The following is a 23102-nucleotide window of genomic DNA, read 5'->3' as shown; positions in this document are numbered from 1 at the left end:
AAAGGGCAGGTAGTGAGCGGGTGGCATCCTGCTTTGCGGATGAAAGGAATTTGCAGGTCCACCCCCCACACTCACACACGTCACGCACGCACACACGCGCGCGCGCGCACACACACACACACACACACACACACAAACACACAATGCACAAGCAGGGAGCAAGTGTGCACAAATAGTCTCTGTCACGCACACACTGATATAGACTCTCTCTCCTCACACACACACACACACACACACACACACACACACACACACACTAAACCCTTTCTCTGTTAGCCTATTTTTTGAAGAGAGTGACGACACAAATGTCTTATTTAACTCTGTCCTCATCCTCTATGGGCGATGGGGTGTTGTGTTTGCATTTCCACTAACTACAGTATGACTCTCCTACCCAGCCGCAGTTGGACACCACTCCAATCCAAGTTGATCCGTTCGTGTGTGTAAAAATGGCCATTGGCCATGAACATGTTGTCCCAGATACAAATTGTGTGATCACCCTGCATACACACACAGACACACACAGACACACACAGTCACACACACACACACACACACACACACACACACACACACACACGCAATATGGAATCTGTGCTCCGACAGTCTGTTTATTTGGAAGACTCAACTGTTCCCAATGCCCTCTCCGCCCTTCATTATAATTTCATGGCACAATTGCTTTCCAAGAATATTCCAAGTGGTGTGAGTCGAGAGTCATGGTTAAGTCGAGTAATCCCCCTCCCGTTAAAGTGTGTCGGAGCGCTCTTTAGAGAGCAGAGACAAGCTTTTGTTAGAAGTTTGAACAGTCCTGAGAGCCTGTGAAGGCATTTGGTGTGAAGTCAATAATATTTATTCACAGTCTGGCTCCAGACTCCAGCCAGGCCTAACTATTGGATATCATTTTGTTGGCCGAATATAGAACAGAGTTAACCGAGTTATGTGGTTGTCGGGGGGAAAATGTAGAACATACCCCAGTCAGTACAAGGTCACATATTGCATCGTGACATGGTGTGAACTCTCAGCTATCTTTGATTTGCAGCAGCGGGAAAAATATTAGTTTTGCCCAAAAATTTAAATCTTTTCATTCAGTCAATTTGTTGGGTTAACCCATTCTGACCAGGCACCCATTTTGGTGTTGGCATCATGTTATGCTTTAGCTATTGAAAAATAGCAGATCTACAAGCTCATATCGCGCCACCGAGTGGCGCGATACGAGCTTGTAGGTCTGCTATTTTTGAAAAATCGAAGACACTTTTAGAATCTGATCTCAGGTCAGAATGGGTTAATAATGAAACTGTCAGGATGTAATAGACATTTTTAGAATCTGATCTCAGGTCAGAATGGGTTAAGTGTTTCACTTTCACTCCCTTACTTGAAGTAATCATAATCCTCAATCTCCACACGCCACTTCTGGTTTAGGTTTCCTAACTTGCCGTTTTCGTCCCAAAAACACCGTTTACGATTTGCTGACCCTGCACAATAATATCCTCGGTGTTAAATTAATTCGGAGAGTAGAGTGCATATATAATATTATAATGCACCTCAATTTTGAAGATCTGGGTCAGCTTTTACAGAGAAATACATTTCCCTATGGGTATGTGCGGCTGCCTATACCTACACCTCCATCGGTGCCTGCGTTCAAAGACTTCAGTCGGTATTATATAAATCCATTAAAACGTTTTTTTTGGAGCAAACTTTTACAGTTCAGGGTGTTGAGATTAGGAAAATGCTGGAGTTCTGGAGTCTGCTGGTATAGACGTTTTTGCCATAAGAAAGAAATATGAAAGAAGCTGCTTATCGCCTTCCTGTGTGTGTGTGTGTGTGTGTGTGCATGTGTGTGTGTGACGTGTGTGAGTGTGTGAGTGTGTTTTTTCTTCCTGTTTGTGAATATGTTTTTCTCGTTTGTGTCCAGGCTGCCACATGTTGAAATGTACCTATGCAACCCCCATCTGAGCAGTCTACTCTATACCACATGGACGCATTATTCTTTATTATTTAAAATAGCTGATCTACAAGCTCAAATCGCATCGCATTGCGACACGTTTTGAGCTTGTCGATTGGCTATTTAAATAGATCTGCTTGTCTACCCCGGTGCATGACTGTCTGTCTGGAAACTGTGTGCTATTTTGCGCATGCACACATATTGTCGTGCATGTTGTGCCTCTAGATGAGACTGGGGGCTAAGGGGGTTGGGGGTAGAGTGTGTGTGTGTGTGTGTGTGTGTGTGTGTGTGTGATGGGGGTGTGTCTGTCTATGAAATGTCACAGATGTGATGATGGGGAATGTGGTCTGACTGGGGTCCAGTGGGGTGGAAATGTAGGTTAATCTGGTCATATGGACACAACCAACACTATGCCATCACCTACCAGAGAAAGGAAGAGAGAGATGGAGAGAGAGGAGGGGGGGAAACGAGGGGAGGTGAAGGAGAGAGAGATGGAGAGAGAGGAGGGGGAAACGAGGGGAGGTGAAGGAGAGAGAGATGGAGAGAGAGGAGGGGGAAACGAGGGGAGGTGAAGGAGAGAGAGATGGAGAGAGAGGAGGGGGAAACGAGGGGAGGTGAAGGAGAGAGAGATGGAGAGAGAGGAGGGGGAAACGAGGGGAGGTGAAGGAGAGAGAGATGGAGAGAGAGGAGGGGGAAACGAGGGGAGGTGAAGGAGAGAGAGATGGAGAGAGAGGAGGGGGAAACGAGGGGAGGTGAAGGAGAGAGAGATGGAGAGAGAAGAGGGGAAACGAGGGGAGGTGAAGGAGAGAGAGGAGGGGGAAACGAGGGGAGGTGAAGGAGAGAGAGGAGGGAGAAACGAGGGGAGGTGAAGGAGAGAGAGGAGGGGGAAACGAGGGGAGGTGAAGGAGAGAGAGGAGGGGGAAACGAGGGGAGGTGAAGGAGAGAGAGGAGGGGGAAACGAGGGGAGGTAGGCCGTGTGGTGAGGTCCCTTTTCGTTCAGGTCCGTTCCCACGGAAGGGGGACTACACAATTTTTTCTCCATAAAAGAGATTTATAGGTAGAAAGTACTAAAAAAAAAGTTCTACTCGTCCCGCCCTGCAGTTATTTTATAATCCGCGAATTAAAACGGGACTATTTCTTACAAGGCGTAATAATATGTGCAAGGGGAGTGGTGTTGTTTTGGTCACGTGGACCAATCGCGTAGCAGCTTTATTCCCTTCCCATAATAATATTAGAGCAATGGCGGCCACCAGTTCAACCAGCCAAGAGGGGAAAAATAAACCAAAACAGCGGGGAAAAGTGCGTAAAAGGGAATCAAAGGACTCTAACGAGGACGCTGTGTTTCACGCCACGTGTTACTGTCGCTTTATTTGTAAAAGACGATTGTGTTTGGCCGAGAAACGCTGCACACAGACGGTGCAGGGGGAAGAGAGAACGCTGCCTCGGACAGTCACGTCTGAAACCCCCCGAAAGAAACGTCGTTCTCGGACAGGTTTGCCCGTCCCTTCTGCTGGCCATGTCCTTCCAGCCATCTGCATCATTTGTGGACAAATATATTACTGTTTTGGAAAACGGAAGAAGCTTTCACAAGCAGAAACAGTGTCTGTCAGGTAAGCGACCACCCTCCCTCTCTCTCTCTCTCTCTCTCTCTCTCTCTCACACACACACACACACACACACACACACACACACACACACACACACACACACACACACACGTCACACACACACACACACACACACACACACACACACACACACACACACACACGTTAACATTGGACTGGAAAATGCATTGCCAGTTTTGGACTGTGAAATATTGATTATGACGATAACTGTGCTACCGGTATTTACATACAGACCTATCATTTTCCCATTAGATCAGAGGTCTTTGATGTGCTGTGTTTGAGGCCAAGGCTTTGTGGGATCACTCTGTTGAATATGTTGAATATCATGTCTTTTTGGGTAAGGAAGTTTGCAGATAGAAAGGCGGTGGTCTTGTGATGTAGTGCATTTATATATTATTATATTATATTATACTTATCATTGATAAAAGTGTTTATCTACAGAACAGAGACTGAAACACTGCTGATTGAATTACTACATTATTAGGAATGCATGGAGGTCAAGGGGGCAGGTCACTGTTATTTTTATATTACATAACCATATAATGGATAGAAGATACAAAAACAAATTTCACCTACATTTTGAATTGTAAATGTGTGATACTATATATATACTCTGTATTTTGGCTGTCTTTAGATACAATGTTGACAGCAGACACCTTTGCACATGTTAAGTATTTTTTTGTCTGTGTGTGTGTGTGTGTGTGTGTGTGTGTGTGTGTGTGTGTGTGTGTGTGTGTGTGTGTGTGTGTGTGTGTGTGTGTGTGTGTGTGTGTGTGTGTGTGTGTGTGTGTGTGTGTGTGTGTGTGTGTGTTTTCAGAAATTAACAACCCTTTGCTGCCAGCTACAACATATTCTGCGAACGAGTCATCCTGAAAATGAACCAACTAAGGAAGAAGTTCATAGACATTGTTAAGAAGAATGAGGATATTGATGCTTCAGACTACAGGTAACTGTGTCCTTGACAGTTCAGTAAACAAAAAAGAACCTCTTTCATACTGAAAAGTTTCAATTTTATTGATTTATTCGCTCACAAGAAAGGCTATGACACTATGTTTAAATTAATTTGTTTCTCATTGTGAAAAAATCCCTTTATTTATACATTTGTGCCCGTCTTTTTCTATATTTTCATTTTGCAGGCAGGATAAACTGAAAAGGCGGTTGGCCCGTGATTTCCCCCAGCTGCAACACGCAACATCTCTGAACTAGTTTTTGTTGAAACATTATCAGCAGATACTGTTAGACAGGCTATCCATCAGACACGACCACAACTGAGTCAACGAGGTAAGCCAAGCTGAAAGTGACAATGAACACACGACACATCTGGACAAACTACAGAGCACACAAGGACACTGTATAGTGCAGGACTGATATTGAACTTGTAAATGAAACTCCCGGTATGAAATGCCCTTGGCCTCCCACAGCAGAGGATTTGAATGTTTCTGAAGCAAAATCTGTTGTGCCAGTTGAACTATTCAATGTAATTTCCTGGATTATAGGTGCAACAGAGGAACCAACACTAGACTGTTATGTTGATATTCCTGAAGATGTAAACCTAAAAGTTTTATCTGTTTGTCAATACATTGTGCATCTAAAGGTCGGAAGCAGACGCCTAAGTCACTGTGTCTTGGTCTAACTGTTCGCCATTTAACAGGTTCATCCAATGTTCTGTCACTACTGAATAGATTAGGACACTGTGCTTCATGGAACACAGTTGTCAGTCTAGACACTAGCCTAGCTCAACTACAACTTCTAGAGGGCAGAGACAAAATTCCTAAGGGGTTCTCAAAGAAGGCACCTACCATACTGGTGTGGGATAACATTGATTTTGGGGAGGAGACACTGTCAGGTTGTGGAACTACTCACCATACAAATGGCATTATGCTACAAAGTTCTGTTGTTGAAACAATGTCTAGACCAGACAGACAGCCACTGCCGAAGTCAGTTTACACATTGAAAGCACCTCCTACATTCAACACAATCCACAGTCTAAAAGACAAGGGCCACAGAACTTGTTTCAGGATGCAAGGTACAAATCATTCTGTACGGCATCATCAGCTTTGCCAGAACTGTCCATTCCCCCAACAAGTGATGCTCTCCACCAACATTGCAAAAGGGCAAACTACCAAGCAGCAGTGATGAGACGTTCTCTGACTAGTAGGATGTGTGCTCCTTCACCCATTGGCAGTGGATGGGGCATGGAGGATGGGGAGTTAAAAGTAACATGGCTGACTAGAAATCCTGCCCCTGATAGTGTGTTGCAGGTAGTCCACTGTAATTGTAAAAAAGCAAATGTGAGACTGAAAGATGTTCATGTATGTCTGCAAAACTGTCTTGCACTGATTTATGTCACTGCCAGGACTGTGAAAATGTGTCAAAGGAAACAGAAGAAAGAGGTACATGGGATGATGACATTTGTATGCTATTTTGTATTTTCATATATTTCCTGGGGGGGGGGGGGGGGGGTTGGATGTACAAATGACAGATGCTGTGACACTTTGCGGAACTTGTAAATAAATAAATGTTTCATACCATATGTTGTAATAATTCTGACCTCTAGTACTTTAATTTTTAGTCTTGTCCATTTCTTTGCATTATTCCAATTTAGGGGGCGTGGTAACATTTTGATAGATTTTCTGCCATGTTGGTCCAAGGTGCCCTGATTTTCTTTTCTACCTTTCATTACACATTAGGTTGAGACATTTTCTATGTATGAAACATAAGCTCTTGGCACAATTTACTGTGTAGGTTTCATTGTACTGTGTGGCAAACACTTAAGTTGAAGCATATTCTTTAACAAATATGCTACATTTCATGATATAAATTCACATATGAGTAAACTAAAGGCACCAATACTTATGTCAGATGTTATGTATATGCATTTGACATTTGAGAAAAAAAATGTGTTGCCAAAAACACATTTTACAAGCAAAAACAGCAGCACACGATTTTCGTTTTTTGGTTATAAACTGTTTATACATTTATGGCTATAAAAAAAAAACAGCAGGTTTTTATGAGTAGAACTTTTTACCCAAAGTCTAGAAGGGTATTATCTATGAAAAAATGCATTGAATGCGTAGTTCGCTTGACATGGGAACGAAACTCATTTTCTAAGCACTTTTTCATGGGTCCCAACACGGCCTAAGGTGAAGGAGATAATGGAAGAGAGAGGAGGGGGAAACGAGGGGAGGTGAAGGAGAGAGGGGAAGAGAGAAGAGGGGAAACGAGGGGAGGTGAAGGAGAGAGAGGAGGGGGAAACGAGGGGAGGTGAAGGAGAGAATGGAAGAGAGAGATGGAGAGAGAGAGGAGGGGAGGTGAAGGAGAGAAAGGAAGAGAGCATAGACTGTAAAAAATATGGACAAAGCGTTCCCCGGGTCTAACATGGACGTAAAATGAAGCCAGTAATTCCTTGCACTGTAAGTCGCCATCTTTCTTGTCTGGCCAATGGGCCAGCTGGGCCCAAACGGATGTTGGGCCCAGCTGGCCCATTGGCTGGCCCAGACAACGAGGCGGGACTCCCCCCCTTCTTCTCTGTTGGTTTTTATTTTGACTCGAGTTGGTGGGGACTCCCGATCATAGACTGTAACGGTAGCCACGCCCCTCAGAACATACGCAACTTTATGGTCATTTCTTTTATAAATGGGATCATAATTTGACTGGAAGCAGAAAGTATTCATGACCATGTTTATTAAGGTAATACAGTCTAGGTGAAGTTGGGCCCAAATACATGGACTTCTATGGGGCTATGGTTTTTTTTGGGTCCAGTGACAGCGCCACAACAGGCTATTATATGAACTTTCAGGAAATCCCGATTTCCTCAGTGGCTTCACAAAATATCTGTCTGACTGCCCCCCTGGAAGAGAGAGATGGAGAGAGAGAGGAGGGGGAGAGGAGGGGAGGTGAAGGAGAGAAAGGAAGAGAGAGGTTGTGAGGGATCATCAAATGATGAGACACAACAGGAAAAGGGCAGAGTGTGTTCGTTCTGTGGAGGGAAAGGGGGAGATTCAGGATACAGCAGTGTTTTGTATGAGAGATGAATGGATGATAGATAGATAGATATTTATTTACTTTAATAAAGAATTCCCGTAGACGAGCGGAGGGCATGGATTACACACAAGGGTGGAGGAGGTGGCGTTGGTGGTCGACGTGGCGTCACCATGGACACCGAGAAGCCGCTCCGACCGCTGATTTTGACAGCATATTTAGTTTATTTTAGTTTTACTCTACTCTACTCTACTTTTAGTCTACTAAATATCACAAGATTTTAGTCGACTACCGGTATATCTACAGTTGATTTAGTCGACTAAAATGTATTTTTGCGGGATGCATTGATGGCGTCGTAATGCCTGATTTTAAACTTGGTTGCATGCTGAAAATAGCCGATCTACAAGCTCACAGCATTATGCATTGTGAGCTTGCAGATCTGCTATTTTCAGAGCGCAACACTGGATGGATCTCTTCTCCACTAGTTTTTATTTGGTTAAGAAATTGTCAATAAATATTTAGTTTTAGTCTAGTTTAGTTTTAATGTAGTTCTCTGGGGAAAAAAGGTAGTGGACCTAACATTTTTCGTCAGTTTTACGTTTTAGCCCAATGGGTTGAGACGTAACGAAACGGTTTTAACGTTCGATTGGTGTGATATGTCACACAGGACATGTCGCTCACTGGCCCCACACTGTCCCTCCGTCCCACCGCCTCGCTCACTGGCCCCACACTGTCCCTCCGTCCCACCGCCTCACTCACTGGCCCCACACTGTCCCTCTGTCCCACCGCCTCGCTCACTGGCCCCACACCGTCCCTCCGTCCCACCGCCTCGCTCACTGGCCCTACACTGTCCCTCTGTCCCACCGCCTCGCTCACTGGCCCCACACTGTCCCTCCGTCCCACCGCCTCACTCACTGGCCCCACACTGTCCCTCCGTCCCACCGCCTCACTCACTGGCCCCACACTGTCCCTCCGTCCCACCGCCTCACTCACTGGCCCCACACTGTCCCTCTGTCCCACCGCCTCGCTCACTGGCCCCACACCGTCCCTCCGTCCCACCGCCTCGCTCACTGGCCCCACGCTGTCCCTCCGTCCCACCGCCTCGCTCACTGGCCCTACACCGTCTCTCCGTCCCACCGCCTCACTCACTGGCCCCACACTGTCCCTCCGTCCCACCTCCTCGCTCACTGGCCCCACACTGTCCCTCCGTCCCACCGCCTCGCTCACTGGCCCCACACTGTCCCTCCGTCCCACCGCCTCGCTCACAGGCCCTACACCGTCTCTCCGTCTCGCTCACTTGAAGCCGCTAGCCGTGTCATTGGGTTATTATGCAGTGATCTTACATAACCCGGTTACAGGGAGCAGGCACGCACACATGAGGTGAAGGTGAGGTGAATAAATCTATTAGAAATGTCCCTGCGTCAATTCGTGCATATATAAATAAATAAACATTTCAAGATTATTCGATTAATCTAAAACGTAATTTGATAGAATAACCGCTAAGACAATACTTTATAGTTGCAGCCATATGATAGAGTCAGTCATCGGTGCCTTGGTGTCTGCATCGATAATGACATCACCTATTCCCACTGTCAAGCTCATAGTGCGCCACCGAGTGGCGCGCTACGAGCTTGCAGGTCTGTTATTTTTGAAAAATCGAAGAACGACTGACATAGAAACGTAGCTTTTTCAGAAAACTGTCAGGATGTAGAAGACATTTTTAGAATCTGATCTCAGGTCAAAAAGGGTAAAATGTTGCCAGTTTAGTTGTTTTGTGTGCAAGAAGAATGTTGTACAAAAAGCCTTTGATGCACGCATTGAGCCACGTGGTGAATGTTTGTAAATGTATGCACTACTACATTACATAAGAGTCAATCTTTGCTTTGGTGACATCTGTGCTCTTGACATGAAAACAGGAAGGAAGGAAGCCAACGTGACAGAGTATAGACTGATGTTGTGTCCTGCCCGTCCTGTGTGTGCATAGAGTATAGACTGATGTGTCCTGTCCGTCCTGTGTGCATAGAGTATAGACTGATGTTGTGTCCTTGTCCTGCCCGTCCTGTGTGCATAGAGTATAGCCTGATGTTGTGTCCTGCCCGTCCTGTGTGCATAGAGTATAGCCTGATGTTGTGTCCTGCCCGTCCTGTGTGCATAGAGTATAGCCTGATGTTGTGTCCTGCCCGACCTGTGTGCATAGAGTATAGACTGGTGTTGTGTCCTGGCCGTCCTGTGTGCATAGAGTATAGCCTGATGTTGTGTCCTGCCCGTCCTGTGTGCATAGAGTATAGCCTGATGTTGTGTCCTGCCCGACCTGTGTGCATAGAGTATAGACTGATGTTGTGTCCTGTGTGTGCATAGAGTATAGACTGATGTTGTGACCTGTGTGTGCATGCACAGCGTGTCTGCAATCTGCATGCACTGCAGGGAGGGAGCACAGATGGATGGAGCGGGTTGCCATGTGCGCAACTGGAGAAACCCCTCCCCACAGATGGATGGAGCGGGTTGCCATGTGCGCAACTGGAGAAACCCCTCCTCCCCACAGATGGATGGAGCGGGTTGCCATGTGCGCTAGGGTTGGGTGACGATACGAATACATCGTCAATCGCGAATATACAAATCCAATCGCCGAATATTTTTATAAGGCGATTTTTCGGGACGATTTTTAACCTGTAAAGTGTGCGCAACATGTGAATCAATTTGGGCCAGGAAAGTAGTAACAGCGGCCGGGTGGAAATCCCCTCCTCCCGTTATAATGGTATGGTCCCGACTCCCAGTCCCCGCAGCCGTGATGCTCAGTTGCTCACTGTGAGCCGAGCCGAGCCAGGCTATTGTTACTGTAGCCTACATGTTGTTTACGCTCCGGAGTCCATGCAGTTTAATAATATACAGTCACAACAGAATGCACACTGCTGTCTTGTGTCTCATCACAATCCCAATGCGCCACCCGTGAAGTCAAGAAAAAAAAAAAAACAGGCTGATAGTGTTAGTATAGATGAAGTTCAGTGTGTTGAATCAGTAGCTACACGCTAAGCTAAGCTAACGATCCCCGAGCCTATACTGTATAAGCAACAGGCAGGACTCTGCGCCTTGAGAGCCTGTTTATCAGCAGCAGCATGTGGGCGACCCTCTGAGCCTCCGACGCCGGTGCGGGGAGGCAAGACTTCTCCAGGAGAAGTTACTAGGGCAGGCAGGCTACATGTTTAACACTGTCACCAGCCAGTGGTTGTGATGTTAGCTTAGCTTGCAGCTGCTTGTCCGTTCCAACTACACTTCATCTAAACTTATTTCTTATTTTGTTACCCTGGCTGCGCAGTTGTGCTGCAAAAACAGACGGATCTACAAGCTCTCAACGCGTAGCGAACAGAGCTGCAAAAACAGGCAGGACGCGGCGCCTTGAGAGCTTGTAGATCTGGCTTTTTTGCGACCTGCAGTGAGCTGTTCTCACTTTACTTTAATGACACGAATACATCGTCAATCGCCGATTTTTAGACAGACGATTGGCGATTGAAAAGAATTGGCATATCGCCCAACCTTAATGTGCGCAACTGGAAACCCTTCCCCCTCCTGCTATACTTTCCTCATGGCCACTTATTAGGTGAAGTGGGGTATAGATCCCATAGGCTGGAGGGACTTTTGTCTGTGAGGAATGCATGTTGGGCAATGGCATTTACGTGTGGAAACGAACTGTGCAGTCTGTATGTGTAATAATACACTACCTTGAGGACAGATGCAATGTTAACCAGGCCCATTCTACAAATGCCTTCTAAATCAGTAGTTCTCACATTTAAATAAAAATTATTCAATTAATTTCTCAATTCACAATTTCAAGATATATATTTTTTTAAAGCTAAAATCTAAAGTAACAGATGCTTTCCCGGTTTTCATGGAAGCAGCCTGTTTGTTCATGCAATATAGTGCATTTCTCTGAGAGCATTGATGCTCAAATTGTCAAGTTTAAAATTTGAATTAGTGATTATACCCATTTGTTTAACCCAATTAGGCCTGAGTTAAAAACATTCACTTTGAAAGAATATATATTAAAAAATAGCAGACCTACAAGCTCGTAGCGTGGCACTCGGTGGCGCACTATGAGCTTGTAGATCTTCTATTTTTCAATAGCTAAAGCATAACATAATGTTTAAAACACCTTCTGTCCATCCATCACAACACACCCATTCATCCAGGCCATGGCATGTAGTAGGCTAGGCTCACCATTCTACACACAGCGGCACTATGGAGACATCTAGTGGACGCAGTGTGCAATTACAGCTCATGCTGCGAGGCTTTGCACTCACCCTGACCCTGCACTCCCCTTCACTGTGAATTATTTATGGTCTAATTTACGATTGGCCTCCAGGCGGGAGGCATTCCTAGATATGATACACCTTTCACTGGGACAGGGGACCGGTTAAAACGAATGAAGTGGGACAGAGACTCCGTGAATGTATTCCCAACATGGGTCATAAATATACCGGCTTGGATTATAAGTGTGGGCCTATATACGGTCCCGCCTAGCAGGAGAAAATCCATTAACCTGCAGTCGCTTCTTCGCTCGGCTCCACTGCTCCCTTCCTTCCTGCATTCAAGTACTCGATTAAACTCCTCTAAGTTGAACGAATGATTGTTTGTAGTTCCAATTCCCATCCTGTGTGCTGCTAATGCCTTCTCTAATGTGGATGTAAGGATCCCAGCAATACTATAGGCTACTGTATACCGGCCTGAAGACTGGAGCTCATTTTTTATCACCACCTGCTAAAAGCTGCTGCTTGTGGACTATTCTCACTATTCTGTCAACTCCATACCTTGTTCCTGTCTTTCTCTTCCCTCCCTCTATCACTCCTCTCCATACCTTGCTCTGTCTGTACATTATGTATGCCTCTCTCTCTCTCTCTCACGCACAAGCACACACACACACACACACACACACACACACACACACACACACACACACACACACAAGATGATTAAGCCTCATGGACACATGCAGTACAAACTTGAAGTATCTCTAGACCTTAAATGGTGTATGTGAGCAACTTGACACTTCCTAGATTTAAGTCTCTCTCATCTTCTTCTACCATGCTTCCTTTATTTCTTTTCTCTCACTTTTACTACCCTCTCCCTCCTACAGTACCCCCACAATCTCTCATTCCCATCTCGCCCGTCCAGTTAAGAACGCTGTTCACCCCCCATGTAGTCTCTACTGTATCTGTAATTAGCTGTCAAAGACCCCCAGCTGCCTGGCCACTGTCTGCCACATCTCATTCTAGCGAGCCGTGGAGACCAGAGCATTCTGCCAGAGCTGAAATTCCAGGGGCCAGTGTCGGTCACACGGGCAACAACACGAGACTTTTACTACCAGCATTTCACATTCACCTGTTCCTGGCACGGTGAAAATTATGTGTGTAAGTGACACATACATTTGCTACACTAGCGAAAGATTATTCTGTGGGAACTCTGGTACGTTAGTGGGTTGCACACGTCGAGTTCCTTGCTGGTGCTGGACACACAATGACAATTTGAAAAGATAAACGTCCGCCGCATAACGACGTCATGGAGGCCATTTATGAAACGCTGTGCACCCTGTAATGACAGTGTTTTAAAATAGGAATTGACACTGAGGAATTGTGCTGCACACTTTTATCTTTTCAACTCTGGTAAGTTAGCCAGTCGGGGATATATACAAGGTATTTATTTTTAACCCATTTTGGGCGGCAATGTCATGCTTTAGCTATTGATAAATAGCAGATCTACAAGCTCATAGCGCGCCACCGAGTGGCGCGCTACGGTCTGCTATTTTTGAAAAATCGAAGAACGACTGGCATAGAAACATAGCTTTTTCAGAAAACTGTCGGGATGTAGAAGACATTTTTAGAATCTGATCTCAGGTCAAAATGGGTTAAAGATGCAACCACCCACAGCACATTGAATTAGTTTTTTATAAAGCACAGATTCAATCCACTGGTAGTCTAGTCTAGTTCTTGTGTTGTCGACTCCAGGCTTGGGTGTTGTGAATGCAGACCACGTGTTCCGTTTGTTTCTGTCTGAAGAGGCAGGGCAACCCGTCTGGCTGTTCTGTTCTGTTGGTTCTGTCTGAAGAGGCTCTGTTCTGCACACGGAACTGATACCCCCCCCTTTTTCTCCCTTTTTTTTAAGCGAATAAGCATCAAAGCTCTGCACAATAACATAACTGGATTTATGATGGGTGTCTACCGTGCTTCCTCTCTCTCTCTCTCTCTCTCTCTCTCTCTCTCTCTCTCTCTCTCTAGCTCCCACTTCTGTTTCATCTCTCTCTCTCTCTTTGTTTCTCCCTCGCTCTGTGCCGCTCCTATTTTTTGGGATTTGCTCAGTTTTGGAGGACAGTAGGATTTCTTTTTTAGACCATCGGCATTCGACACTGACCTTGGAAGGGGATCGGTGTATTTATCTGTCATCTCTTAATTTTTGCGGTAAATATAGTGTAGGTCATGCTCTTTCTGAAATGGCCTCCCTGCCAGTTCAGTCAGCAGTGGCACCCCATCTCCCTGTGCACAGTGTGCATACAGTACATGTACAGTACAGTACATCTCCCTGTGCACAGTGTGCATACAGACAGTACATGTACAGTACATCTCCCTGTGCACAATCTGCACACATACAGTACGATATAGGAGATCACAGTATGAATGCCGAAAGCACACACAAAGATCTATGTTCACATACACGTATATGTAGTGCAATGCACACACACACACACACACACACACACACACACACACACACACACAGTCTTGCATAAGGCACATACTGTCCATGCATAATTGCATGTACGGTATGCACAATGCACATACACACTGAATAGGTATGATCGGAGATCATCAAGCACACACAGACGAAGCTGAATGCATAAATACAGCATAATGCATATATGCATAACTCTCACACACACACGCGCACACACACACACACACACACACACACACACACACACACACACACACACACACACACACACACACACACACACACACACACACACACACGCGCACACACGCACACACAGAGACACACACACAGTTGCAGAGTGACTTTTTACCCTGTATATCTGTGATAGAGGAAGTAAAAGGGAGGGCTATTTCCTGTTGTGTGTGTGTGTGTGTGTGCGTGTCAGTACGTCCCTCTGTCCATCCGTTGGTGGGGTAGATAGATTCTGTTCCCCATTGGCTCTCTGACACAGCCTTTGGTTTCTACGTCGTCCAGCGCGTCAGGGTGAAAGGACACCAAAGCCAGACAGGACAGAGAGGCTCAGTCTGGGTCTAGTTGAGAGAGAGAGAGACAGTCTGGGTCTAGTTGAGAGAGAGAGAGTCAGTCTGGGTCTAGTTGAGAGAGACACAGACAGGACAGAGAGGCTCAGTCTGGGTCTAGTTGAGAGAGAGAGAGACAGTCTGGGTCAGTCTGGGTCTAGTTGAGAGAGAGAGAGACAGTCTGGGTCTAGTTGAGAGAGACACAGACAGGACAGAGAGGCTCAGTCTGGGTCTAGTTGAGGTTCTGGACCGGTCCAACCATGCTGCGTACGTTCAGTTTGTTCCGAGGCTACAGGAGGGCGAGCGAGGATGACGACGATGTGTTTGTGAGCGGTCCCAAATGCAAGGTGGTGTTCTTAATTTATACTTTATTTGACCAGTCCCAAATGCAAGGTGGTGTTCTTAATTTATACTTTATTTGACCAGTCCCAAATGCAAGGTGGTGTTCTTAATTTATACTTTATTTGACCAGTCCCAAATGCAAGGTGGTGTTCTTAATTTATACTTTATTTGACCAGTCCCAAATGCAAGGTGGTGTTCTTAATTTATACTTTGTTTGACCAGTCCCAAATGCAAGGTGGTGTTCTTTAATTTATACCTTATTATTTCTCAAAGGGACAAAGTTAGACGTCAACGTGGCATTCTATGAAATTTGCGTGGGCAATGATTATAGATTTATGTTGTTTTATCAATTGAGTGTAAAAGTGTTGCTAATTGTCAAAACGCTTCCCTGAAATGGTAAAGATGAATGATTTCAGGTGAGAAATTAGGAGGGGTGTGTGTGTGTCCAGATTGTAATGGCATTTAGACGTTTTAAGGGGTTTGATGCCATGAAGAATCATCACCATTCCTCATTCCTGTCCTGTACACAAAGAGAAAAACAATGTATTCACATTAATGTTCAATATTCATGCTGTCTCTTATCTGTAAAGGAAGGATATGTATTTTGTTGGTGTCATAACATGTTCCTGGGTTTGTGGCTTTGTTGCGCACATTGTGTGTGTGTGTGTGTGTGTGTGTGTGTGTGTGTGTGTGTGTGTGTGTGTGTGTGTGTGTGTGTGTGTGTGTGTGTGTGTGTGTGTGTCTGGGACACGTCGGTACTTTTCTCTTGTTGAATACATTGGTGCTGTGCATTCATTAATTTCATTCATTCCCTGTGGGAATGACATGATCTAATTGTAATATCTGGGGCACGTGCCTCTGCATGGGTGCACTTCTTTTGTCAAAATAAAGGTACTGTAGGATTTAGACTCAGACATGTTTTAGCTTCTCCTCATTGAACAGAATGGATGCTGAAGTTGATTTATTGCTTCTGGGCTGGCTGAGTGGCTGACCTGTTTTATACTTGATTGTGTGACTCACTGTGTCATGTGAAAATAGAAGATCTATTCTAGAAGCTCCCAACCTATCACAATGTGACGTTTTGCAAAAGTTTTCAATAATCATGATATTGATTTGATCTCTTGAACAGATCATTCCTATTACAGTCCAGTACACCAGCTCTGTTCTGGCTCCAACTGATGAATCTGGACTGTGCTCTGCCAAACCGTCATCTCTTTGCGCTTTGTCTCCAAACAACATGCCTTGCTAAATCAGCTGGAGTGAAACTAGCGCTATAGCATCTAACCAAAACCAGCAGGATCGTGTCTGGAATCTGGCCCTCTGTTAAACACATTTGCAGGATATGAAAGGAAAAAAAAGAAATCAATAAAAAGTCCTGTTATTCCAACGCTGGCAGGAAGCCCCATCTGTTTCCACAGGCCATGTCTGTCTGTCTGTCTGTCTGTCCGTCACGAGACTTGTTGAAATTCCCCCCTGAAGCTCTGAACGCATTTCCTGTCACATTCCATCCTCACCTGTCGGGGGGGAAAAACATGGCCATCCAACAACGTGACCCTCAAGTAAACAAAGGACAGGCGTTCTGTCTGGCACAGAGAGACTCCAGCAGTGATTGTGTTATTGTTTGGTAATTAACCTGTTTGGTTTGCAGAATGTTTGCCACTGCCTGGAACAAATTTTCCAGAGAGATAAGAATGTGCCGTCCACTTCAGTCACTAACACTTCACTGTCGCTACAAAACCAAAATATTATTATTTCAGAAGAGACTTTGAGTGATGTGCAATATACAACTATTGTCGAACAACTTTTAAGATGGCGCCAAGACTTCCCCTAAGTACGGTTACAGTAAGACCATGGTACATCAACAGGGATCTTTCAACGCTGCCCAAAAAATCACAAGTCGGATATATAAAAAGAAAAGTGAAGTGGTCTTAAGCCCTACCTAACCACACGAAAAGGTCACCATGCAACTCCTTGGGTCCAAACGGTTGCAAGGAGTTAACGCTAAAACCGTCTTGACCCTTAAGTGTGGTTTGGGGCCATTGAATTCCATGCGTTGAATCACTGGTCAAAGTGGGTCAACGTGCAACAAGACATATCACACCGCAGGGACATGATGTCAATCGTTTGACAGTTGCTATCAGTAACCTTTTCTCAATGGAAAGGCTGCTCAATAACAACTCCTGCACTTCCTCTATTCATCCTTCCTGTTAGCTGTCATTGCCATGCACCAAATCCAAGCCTCTTTTACTCAATTCCTCTTTTTGCTTGTTTACTATTATATAATCACATTGCATAATCGTATTGTTGGAAATGCATTTCATTCATTATCAGAAACCGTTAAGATGTGGTGTTACTGTTACAGCCAGGCAGTCTAGTGTCATCATTAACTAAGTCAGTTCTTCATATCTTAGGTATGTGGCTGTCTGTGTCTGTGATTCCATAGATAGCAGAAGTTGTTGAGCGAAATTGAGCTTATAGTGTAGGCATTTAGCAGACACTTTTTAAACGCGTGGTCAAAGCTGCATGTGGTTGCTGTCTGATTTCAACAGTGTCTCCATCCGATTTCTCCATCGTGCCGGGCACAATTTAGAAACTCATTTTTTTTTATGGCCAGCCAGTGACTGTCTCTCCTCTTCTTCTCCAAGCCAGATCTCACTGTGTTTGTGCAGCTGAATGACTGTTGTGTACAGTGCATGTTTTGTGTCAGTAGGACAGTAGGACGTCTTATATAGACATTAGACACAAGGAGAACTGAGATACTGTGTCAACCAGTCCCTCGTCGTCTATATTTCGACAATTCTAATTCTAATTTCACTCTGTGATGACTGAGCAAGAAATGGGAGCTCAACCATTTAATACACTGCATGCATGTAAGGTTACACCATGCAATATGGAATTATTCATTAACATATTCAGTTTGTTTGTAGTACATATTGGATTCAATACACCAAGTAGTTTTGCCGCTAGACACCGGGTGGTCTGGGGCAACCAGCCTTCTTCTCAGTTAAGGCCCTTTCTTCACCTGAAGTGGTCTTCTCGGGTAGAGCTTTTATGGTATTCGTCCCAGCTGTGTATTCTGTCTCCACCAATCAACTGGTTACATTTAGGTTTAGGTAGGTATTCAAAGACAAAGAAATAATAACGCACAACAACGCACATCCTCCGTCCTTGGTGCTGAGCCAAACTGCAAAAGCAGCAAAAGCATAAAGCGAAATAAAGGGCTTCAGGTGACCTAACCGCAAGAAGACAAAAGTTGTTTTTGTTGCTGTTTGTTTGTTAGTTTGGAGCATCTGAAGTGAGTTCCAAGCCCTTTCTTTCACTTTACATTTAGGTTTAAGACCATGGTTGTATTTAGGGCAGGGGTGGGCAAACCTTTCAAACTTATTATGAGCACTTAGGGTTTATTTTGTATGCTGAGTTGATCACCTCAATAGCCCAAACTGATCACCTGGTAGATCACAAAGAGATGGTTTGGTTGCCCATCCCTTTATGTTCTTCTATAGGCTGCCTACCAAATGAGTAGGGTATTTCTACAGCCTCAGAGGAGATGGTGCTTGGAGATATATATACGTAGCTCAAGGGAAAAAAGGACCTCTGTGCACTGCAGCCTTATTATCGCTGGATTCAGTAGCAGGGTATAGTATCTCTTTGAAGTCTCCCCGTGTTCCTCCAGATGGAGTTGTGTTCTCACACTGTTACATAAGGAGCCATCTGAGAACTCACTTACTCCTTAAAAGTCTTAAGGAGTAACTCCCCAGGATCCGTTTGAAAGCGAACGTAGTCTAGTCGCCACCTTCTGGTTCTAACTCTCTGCTCTTCTCCTTCCCTCCTCCAGACGACGTCACCCACAGGCCCGGGCCGCTCCGACTCGCCGGTCTACACCAACCTCCAGGAGCTGAAGATCTCCCAGTCCAGCCTCCCGCCCGTCCCCGCCACCTCCCCGCTGCACGTCCTCGGAGACTGGGAGACGCACAAGGACCTGAGCGGCAGACACTTCTACTTCAACCGGCCCACGGGGGAGAGGACCTGGAAGCCGCCCCGCACCCGGGACACCCTCAGTAGCACCAGCAGCGGCCGAGGAGAGTCCCAGAGCACGGCGGACACGGAGGTGAGGGGATGTTCAGAATACTTACTAGAAATGCACTCTCTCTCTCTCTCTCTCTCTCTCTCTCTCTCTCTGCCAACTTTCGCCTTGCACACAAGTAAGCCGTGTACAGTATGGCCTACTTGTGGGAAAGACACTTTCTGACACAGTTCTAAATCCCTTAGAAAGTACCTTAGATATAGACCCTACATACATATACATACATACATACATCCCAGAAGTTGAAGCAGTTTTTAAGGACGCCAGTGCAACAGAGCATGCTTTTGCCTTTTTTTAAACCCTACCCATTTTAACTAAATACATACATACCATACATACATACATACATACTGTACATACATACATACATACATACATACATACATACATACATACATACATACATACATACATACATACATACATACATACATACATACATAGGTATGCGGTCTAGCTTAAACTTGGACTCAGGGGGGTGGACGCCTCTGCCTTGCATAGTCCCCAGTGAATAGGCAGTTGGCCCTTCACTGGTAACCCTATTTTGGATTCACTTTAAATATATGAAGGTATTGCGGGCAGGGATTTTTACCAAAAAGCCCCCCCTTTTAAAATACATACACACATACATACATACATACATACATTTCAGAAGTTTTAGCAGTTTTTAAGGACCCACTTTTAGGCCAGTGCACCAGAGCAAACTCTTGCCTTTTTTTAAACCCTACCCATTTTAACCAAATACATACTGTCTGTACATACATACAGTACATACATACATACATACATACATACATACATACCATACATACATCCCTAGTTCACTTCTGTCCAGAGAAAGGGCTTTGTTCTGTAGTCCCAGGTGCGTTTTTTTTTTTTTTTCCCAAGTAGATATAGGATAGTAGAGGCAGGAAATTAAGGGCAGAGAGAGGGGGAGGGAAGGGGGTTATTCCCAGAATGGAATGGAACTGGCAACAGAAGCACTGCATTTCTAGTCACTCCTTCTGATTCTTTTATAGCAGCTATGCTGTGCATTTTATACTTCCTCCGTTTTCTTGAGGTGAAGTAAAGGTTGATTATATAATATTGATTATAACATAGTTACTCCACAACGGCGAGGTTATGTCCAAGTCAAACAAAGGTAAATAGAGCATGTATGCACCTCCACTCTAGCCCAGGTGCTGGACAAATGGCAGTACGAGAGGAAGAGGACCAACACTGGTATGAAAAACTGAGCTCCTGAAGAAGATCCCAGTGATCCAAACGTTGAATCAATAAACCAGTGCAGCTGAGTTTTTCATACCAGTGTTGCGGACTCTTATTTCTTCCCCCTATGTCCAAGTCACCCTATGTCCAAGTCAACACTAACTACTAAAGCCAATAAACATGCCACAAAATAAAGAGATTGTATAAAAACTACTGGCTCTGCAGAGCTGCAAACCACACAGGAAAATCGTCTCTAAATCTAACACATCAGATGTAGTGGAAACGGTTTGAAATAGTGCTCCAGTGCTAACAGGGGAACACATCCAGGACTAGCACTAGAGGAGTGGTAGACCGCACATTAAAGTTGTGTTGTGGTTACTGGAGGTAAAGAAACAAAAGAGAGCTCCTTTTATGTGTGGGAATCCCATCATCTCACTCAGCCAGGTTGTTAAAGAAATCAGGTTGTTAAAGACATCATGCTGGTTCTCATGAATGGAGTCATGCGATATGTTTGGAAAGCCAGCACTGCCCTCAAGTGGTGTGATGGGTTATTGCAATAAAAGATGTACTTGAACAAGGGAGAAAGGGGGAAATTGAGAGAGAGAGAAAGAACTTTTATTGCATTTTTGCTTCATGATGAGTCTAGTCAAACAGGTTATAACAAATACAGGTTGAGTGCACACTGCGCACCTCAATGTTAAACTCACATTTCTTCCCCAAATGTAGATAAAATGCAGAATAAATGTATATGTCCTTGAAAATGGCCATAACTCACATGCATGGTACTTCATGATCAGACCTAAATTTCCTCTTCAATTTCTTTATGTCCAAGATGATTGACACGTTTGTAGCAATTTGTATACATTTTAGAAATATCTAAAATATCTCTATATAAATGATTCATGTTTTAAATATTTCTTTTAGCTGTGTCAAAAATAAGATTCGGCCGTACAGCGATTCAATGCAATGCAGCAATTTGACATAATCGATAATCCAATAAGCCTAAATATAATTATATATAATATACCAGTAAGACGCCCTGAGGGCGAGAAGCGACCTCGCCCGCGTGCACGCATGCGCCTCGTTGACGGCGGACTGCTGGGCGAGCGCTGGCGCTTTGGCATGGGGGGGGTCAGATCAACATGGAATTAATTCTGTACTGGCCATATAAGGAGCGTGTCTTGAGTGTACAGGGTTTGATGAGGTCAGATCAATATATGGAATGTCAGAACAGGTCAGCTCCATATATGGAGATCTAAGGGGACATTCTCTTGAGTGTACAGGGTGTAATGAGGGCCGGGCCTGTCGAGAGATCTCTACTTTTCGCCGGCTGCCGGGGCGCGGCTACCCTAATAACTTTGGGGCAGGCCCGTCTAGAATTTAAATGGACAGGTATCAATCAAAAGGGAGACATCAAAGAGGATCTACAAGCTCATAGCTTGCAGATCTGATATTTTTGAAAAAACCCGTGAAAATGTGGCGCAAATATATTCTTTCAGAGCGAACGTTTTTAACTCAAATCTTTTGCTTCTGGGTGGTCCCTGGAACAACATATTTTCAGATGTGGGTCGGTGGACAATTACATATATTTTTGGGGGTCCTTGACGGGAAAATGTTTGAGAACGACTGACATAGAAACATTTATTTTCCAGAAAACTGTCAGGATTTAGAAGACATTTGTAGTATCGTCCTCAGGTCTAAATTAATTAAATTGTATATCGATGTCCTGACTGTACTTGCGAATGTCTTCAACTCCATTCTTCTTCTCTGTTCTTGTCCTGTCCTGTCCGTCCTCCAGACATTGTCCTCAGAGGAGACCTGTCACAGCACCCACTCCAGTCAGTCTGACAGTCAGTATGGATCGCCCCCTAGAGGCTGGTCTGAGGAGCTGGACGAACACGGACACACGCTCTACGTGTCTGAGCACACACAGGAGAAGGTACATTTTACTGTTTGTTTCTTTGTTTGTTTGTTTGTTTGTTTTATTTGTGTGGCCAATTATTTTTGTACCCCTTTTTCTCCCCCAATTGACTAGTTATGCCAATTAAATTCTCCCCACATTCATGTCTGTGTTTTTGCCACTGCTGTTGGTGCAGTGTTAAATGTCACCCTCTCTCCCCACCTGGCTTCCCTCCCCCAATCACGATTGTGTCAGTTAGTCAAAACCTGGCCGGCGTCTTATGTGTGAAACCGGTTTCTAATACGAGTTCCAGTGGTTCTTATTGTCCCCGTGCACCACCGCACCATCAGCTATTGCAGTACTACTGAATAGGGCAATGGGGAAAACACGTTTTTATTGTCACATTTAACCCATTTAGGCCTGACGTTGAAATTAAAAAAAAGTCTTCAAAATCTGAAAAACCTTATGTTTCTGTATCAGCGGTGCTCTATATTTCATGTCAAGGACCTCACAAATTATATTATATGTAATATGCCTCCTCTCTGTAATAATATATATTCAAAGATTTGAGGCACATTTTCACGATTTTTCAAAAATAGCAGACAAAGGCAGTTTTATGTTGCAAAATGGGGAAAATAATTAATTAAGTCAAATTAAAATTGCATTTGCATATTTTAACCACATTATGAGCCTGTGATCAATTCAATTCAATTAAGTCTTTATTGCAGACTCAGGGGAATCC

General features: G+C 44.6%; 1 protein-coding gene across 8 annotated transcripts in view; it reads left to right on the top strand.

The window, feature by feature from the left end:
- LOC310868326 (rho GTPase-activating protein 12-like) overlaps positions 1-23102 on the top strand; it is a 95726-nt gene that overhangs the window by 48857 nt on the left and 23767 nt on the right. For 7 of the 8 annotated variants that reach the window (XM_083778716.1, XM_083778714.1, XM_083778715.1 and 4 more), the window contains exons 3-4: positions 19006-19278; positions 22259-22399. In XM_083778716.1, the coding sequence (XP_083634842.1) occupies positions 19006-19278; positions 22259-22399 (414 nt within the window). Of the gene's footprint in view, positions 1-14887; positions 14904-15019; positions 15176-19005; positions 19279-22258; positions 22400-23102 lie in introns of those variants that run through there. The other variant, XM_083778717.1, reaches the window with a different exon arrangement.

The sequence above is a fragment of the Protomyctophum parallelum genome (genome assembly GCF_964188405.1).
Source record: "Protomyctophum parallelum genome assembly, chromosome: 12".
Classification (NCBI taxonomy): Eukaryota; Metazoa; Chordata; class Actinopteri; order Myctophiformes; family Myctophidae; genus Protomyctophum; species Protomyctophum parallelum.
This window is presented reverse-complemented; position numbering and strand designations above follow the sequence as displayed.